The sequence below is a fragment of the Talpa occidentalis genome, unplaced genomic scaffold (assembly GCF_014898055.3).
Source record: "Talpa occidentalis isolate TD23 unplaced genomic scaffold, MPIMG_talOcc4v2.1 talOcc4.11, whole genome shotgun sequence".
Lineage (NCBI taxonomy): Eukaryota > Metazoa > Chordata > Mammalia > Eulipotyphla > Talpidae > Talpa > Talpa occidentalis.
This window is the reverse complement of record NW_023601104.1, coordinates 40136655-40141044: the sequence shown is the minus strand read 5'-3', so window position 1 is coordinate 40141044 and position 4390 is coordinate 40136655. Positions and strand designations below refer to the sequence as shown.

General features: G+C 43.2%; 1 protein-coding gene and 1 gene segment (V, D, J or C); one reads left to right on the top strand and one right to left on the bottom strand.

Moving 5' to 3' along the window:
* Window positions 1-253: 253 nt before the first annotated feature.
* Window positions 254-841, top strand: LOC119238226 (60S ribosomal protein L17-like). The gene has a single exon (XM_037501932.2). It carries the CDS (start codon window positions 254-256, stop codon window positions 767-769), a length of 516 nt encoding a protein of 171 aa, XP_037357829.1. The 3' UTR covers window positions 770-841.
* Window positions 842-2885: 2044 nt separating this feature from the next.
* LOC119238012 (T cell receptor alpha variable 8-3-like) lies at window positions 2886-3434 on the bottom strand. The segment is given in 2 exon segments: window positions 2886-3286; window positions 3392-3434. Coding segments are annotated over 2 exon segments (444 nt in total).
* Between the last annotated feature and the right edge of the window lie 956 nt (window positions 3435-4390).

The following is a 4390-nucleotide window of genomic DNA, read 5'->3' as shown; positions in this document are numbered from 1 at the left end:
TTGGAACAAGAACAGACACACAGACCAATGGAATCAAATAGAAAATCCAGAAATAAACCCACAGATTTATGGTCAACTAATCTTTGACAAAGGAGCAAAGAATATGCATTGGAGCAAAGAAAGTTTGTTCAATAAATGGTGCTGGGAAAACTGAGTCACTACATGCAAAAGAATGAAGCTTGGCTACTACCTAATACCATGCACAAAAACTAACTCAAGCTCTTCCCGTATGCGGCCTTAGTAATCTCTGAAAATGGTTCACTACTCACTTGACCCAGAAAACCCTACAAGTCATGCAAAATCAAGAGGTTCAAATCTCCGTGTTCATTTTAAGATCACTCATGAAACTGACCAGACCATCAAGGGTATGCATATCCAAAAAGCCACCAAGTATCTGAAGGATGTCACTCTACAGAAGCAGTGCGTGCCAGTCCGTCATTACAACGGTGGCATTGGCAGGTGTGCCCAGGCCAAACAGTGGGGTTGGACGCAAGGTCAGTGGCCCAAAAAGAGTACTGAATTTTTACTGCACATGCTTAAAAATGCAGAGAGTAATGCCGAACTTAAGGGTTTAGATGTAGATTCTCTTGTCATTGAGCACATCCAGGTGAACAAAGCCCCTAAGATGTGTAGCAGAACTTACAGAGCTCATGGTCAGATTAACCCATACATGAGCTCCCCCTGTCACATTGAGATGATCCTTACTGAAAAAGAGCAGATTGTTCCTAAACCAGAAGAGGAGGTGGCACAGAAGAAAAAGATATCATAGAAGAAACTGAAGAAACAAAAACTTATGGCAAGGGAATAAGTTCAACATAAAATAAAAGGAAGCAAAAGTAAAGCAAAAAAAAAAAAAACCCAACTCAAAATGGATTAAAAAACTGGACATAAGACCTGAAACCATAAAATATAGGCAAAACACTACGTGATACGCACATCAAAGACATCTTTACAGACACATCACCCAAAGCAGTGATAGTGAAGGCAAAGATAAACAGCTGGGACTACATCAAATTATAGAGCTTCTGCACAGCAAAAGAAACAATAACAAAAACAAAGCGAAACCCCACTGACTGGGAGAACATTTTTGCACACAACACTAATGATAAAGGACTGATCACGAAAATTTACAAAGAGCTGACGAGACTCAATAACAACAAAGAAAATAATCCAGTCAAAAAATGGGCAGAAGAGCTAAAAAGAAACTTCTCTGAAGAGGAAATGCAAATGGCCAACAGGCATATGAAAAAATGTTCAACATCACTTGTCATCAGGGAAATGCAAATCAAAACTACAATGAGATACCATCTCACACCAGTGAGAATGGCACATATTAAAAAAACTAGCAACAACAAATGTTGGTGAGGGTGTGGCGAAAAAGGAACTCTCCTGCACTGTTGGTGGGAGTGCAAACTGGTCCAACCACTATGGAGAGCTGTGTGGAGATTTCTTGACCTACTAAACACAGAGCTTCCATATGATCCAGCAACTCCACTCCTAGGTATTTACCCAAAGGACCCTGAAACATCAATTCCAAAGGGCACCTGCACCCCTATGTTTATAGCAGCACTGTTTACAATAGCTAAGCTTTGGAAACAACCCAAATGCCCAAAAATAGATGACTGGATCAAGAAGATGTGGTACATATACACCATGGAATACTACTCAGCATTCAAAAAAGATAAACACATGCAATTTGCAGCAACATGGATGGAGGTGGAAGGGATCATGCTCAGCGAAATAAGCCAGAAAGAAAAAGAAAAATACTGGATGGTCTCACTCATAGCAGGAATCTAGAAAACTTAAATAAGGGACCAGGAAAATGAATAACTATAAGAAAGTGAAAATCAAAATCAACAAACAACTATGAACCAGAGACACTCTATGGGGGGTGGGGGGCAGGGAGGGGAGAGATTGGGGTCAAAATAAGGGGGTTGCAATTGTATGGGGAATATAAAAATAAAATTTACTATAAAAAAAGAAAAGAAAAGAAAAAAGTTGACAGCCAATGACAAGGAGAGAATATCAAAAGCACAGAGAGAAAGAAGAGTACCTATAAGCGGTAAGGGGTAAGAAAAGAGAAAGTGCTGCCATTTGCAGTAAAATGGAAGCAAGTCAGAATAACGAAGACAATTATCAGACACTCACATGCAGTTGACTGGACAAAGTAAAATGCAAAACTTAACAGACTCTACTAATAAATGAAGTGAGGTTTTTGAAATTAAGGTAGAAGGCAGAAGAAAGGGTCAAAGGATTTTAGGGATGAGAGAGGGGAGAACGGTAAAACCCAAGCAGTCCAATTAGAAAATAGGGGGTAAAAAAAAGATTCATTGACATATTTTCTCAGAATAAAATAACATTTCAAAAAAAAAAAACCCACTCATTTATTAGTTCACAGTTCCATACACCTAAAGCAAGGCATGTTATGACTGGATTCTCTGCTCAGAGAATTACAAAACTGAAATCAAACTGGGTCAGACACTGGGGGAGAATATGCTTCCACTTATTCTTGCTGTGGATAGAATTCAGTTCCTTACAGTTGTAGAACTGGGCTACCCATTGCTTTGCTGGTTGCCAGGCAAGGTTTATTCTCCTGGAGTCTGCCGAAGGGAAGAGGGGAGGGGAGGGCAGGGGAGGGCAGGGCAGGGGAGGGGAGGGAAGGGGAGGGAAAGGGAGGGGAGGGGAGGGCAGGGCAGGGGAGGGGAGGGGAGGGCAGGGCAGGGGAGGGGAGGGAAAACACTGTCTCTTTTGAAATGCCGTTGTTACAGCATTCTAAAATACTATTTATCATGACACAGTTTCTGCAATGAGCAAAATGCTCTGAAGTAAATTTTGTCAGTACTGGAATTGTACGGATCTGCTCAGTTCTTGGCTTCATTTCACAGTCAAAAAGCAAGAGATGTTTTAAAGTACCAGAGGAGGAGATCTTGAGTCAAAAACTCCACGATGGGTGGTTTGTGCTCAGCTCCCCCTGCAGCCTCAGTCACTGTGTCACTCACAGCACAGAAGTACCGGGCCGAGTCGCTCCAGTGGGCTGAGGACTTTTTCAGGTTAAAAGAAGAGTCATTTTTCCTAAATTCAGCTTCAAAATCTTTAATGCCTTTTACCAGGGGCTCCAGTGATAAGGACTTCACGAGAAGCTGGAGGCCTTGGTTGGGGTATTGGACGAACCAGTAGCGATTAGGAGTTGCACCATATGAATAGTTGCACTTCAGCTCCACTGAGTTTCCTTCAGAGACCGAGAGATGAGCATTCAGCTGGGTCACTGACTGGGCCTTGGCATCTCCTACAAAATCAACATTTCATCAGTGAAAGCAACATATATTTTGCTATAAGAAATATTTCCAGTCAGAGCCTGTAGAACTGTAGACCATTATGAAATTTTACTCACTCAGGGAAATTATCTCCAGTACTGAGATGACAAACAGGAACATGGCTGAGCAGTGAAAAGCTATGGATTCTTCTGGAAATCTTTCCCTGAGCAAGCAGGAAAGTGGCTGTACTCCCTTGGCAACCAGGGCTGGGGGAAAGTTAGCCTTAACACAAGCCTAGCTTGGATAATAATACAAAGGCCACTGAGATGAGCATGGAGCTTTCAGATGTCTGATTCTTGTCACCTGTCTCGCCTGCAAAGCACTCCACCAGCTGCAGGAGGAGGGGCTGAGCAGATGATGGCCATCCACAGAATCTCTAGCTGGTGCAGCATTGCCCTCTGGAGGTCAGCTGCAGACCCAAGATCCCCAGAGCCCATGAAGACCTAATTAACATGTCACTGATATTTTCTTTTTTTTAATTATATATATTTTTAAGATTTATTTATTTATTTTTATTTATTTATACAAGCAGTGGGTACAGTCAGAAGTGCGGGAGGGTAAGGGAATTCACCAGAGCCAGAGCGGGGAGCAGAGCAGGCAGAAGGACCGAAGTACATGGCTGAGGGGAGCAGCAGGCGGCTGGAGAGGTCTGCGCGCCATGCGGGACCCTCCTCCAGTGGCGGGGGAGCAGCCGGGGATCGAACCGGCACTGCAGAGGCTGCGGGCAGCTTCACAACCCAGCACTCAACCGCTGCGCCACCGGGGAGACCCATGTCACTGATATTTTCTGAGATAGATCATAACTTCCACACAGTATGTTTGTTTCTTCCCAACTCTATGATGGCTTATTAATCCAAGAGTGCTTTAGAAATGTCATGTGGCAAATCTACAGTACAAATGCGATGGCACAGGATGAAGTGAGAGCCCACTGCACACAACCCTATCAAGGTGTACTTGGGTACAATAGCCAAGGGCAGGCGTCCCCTTTTCCAGACTGGTATTTTCACTGGATTTTCACTGGTATCACATGATCCCAATCATGACCTTGTACCACCACACTTTGACTGGAGTTGCCA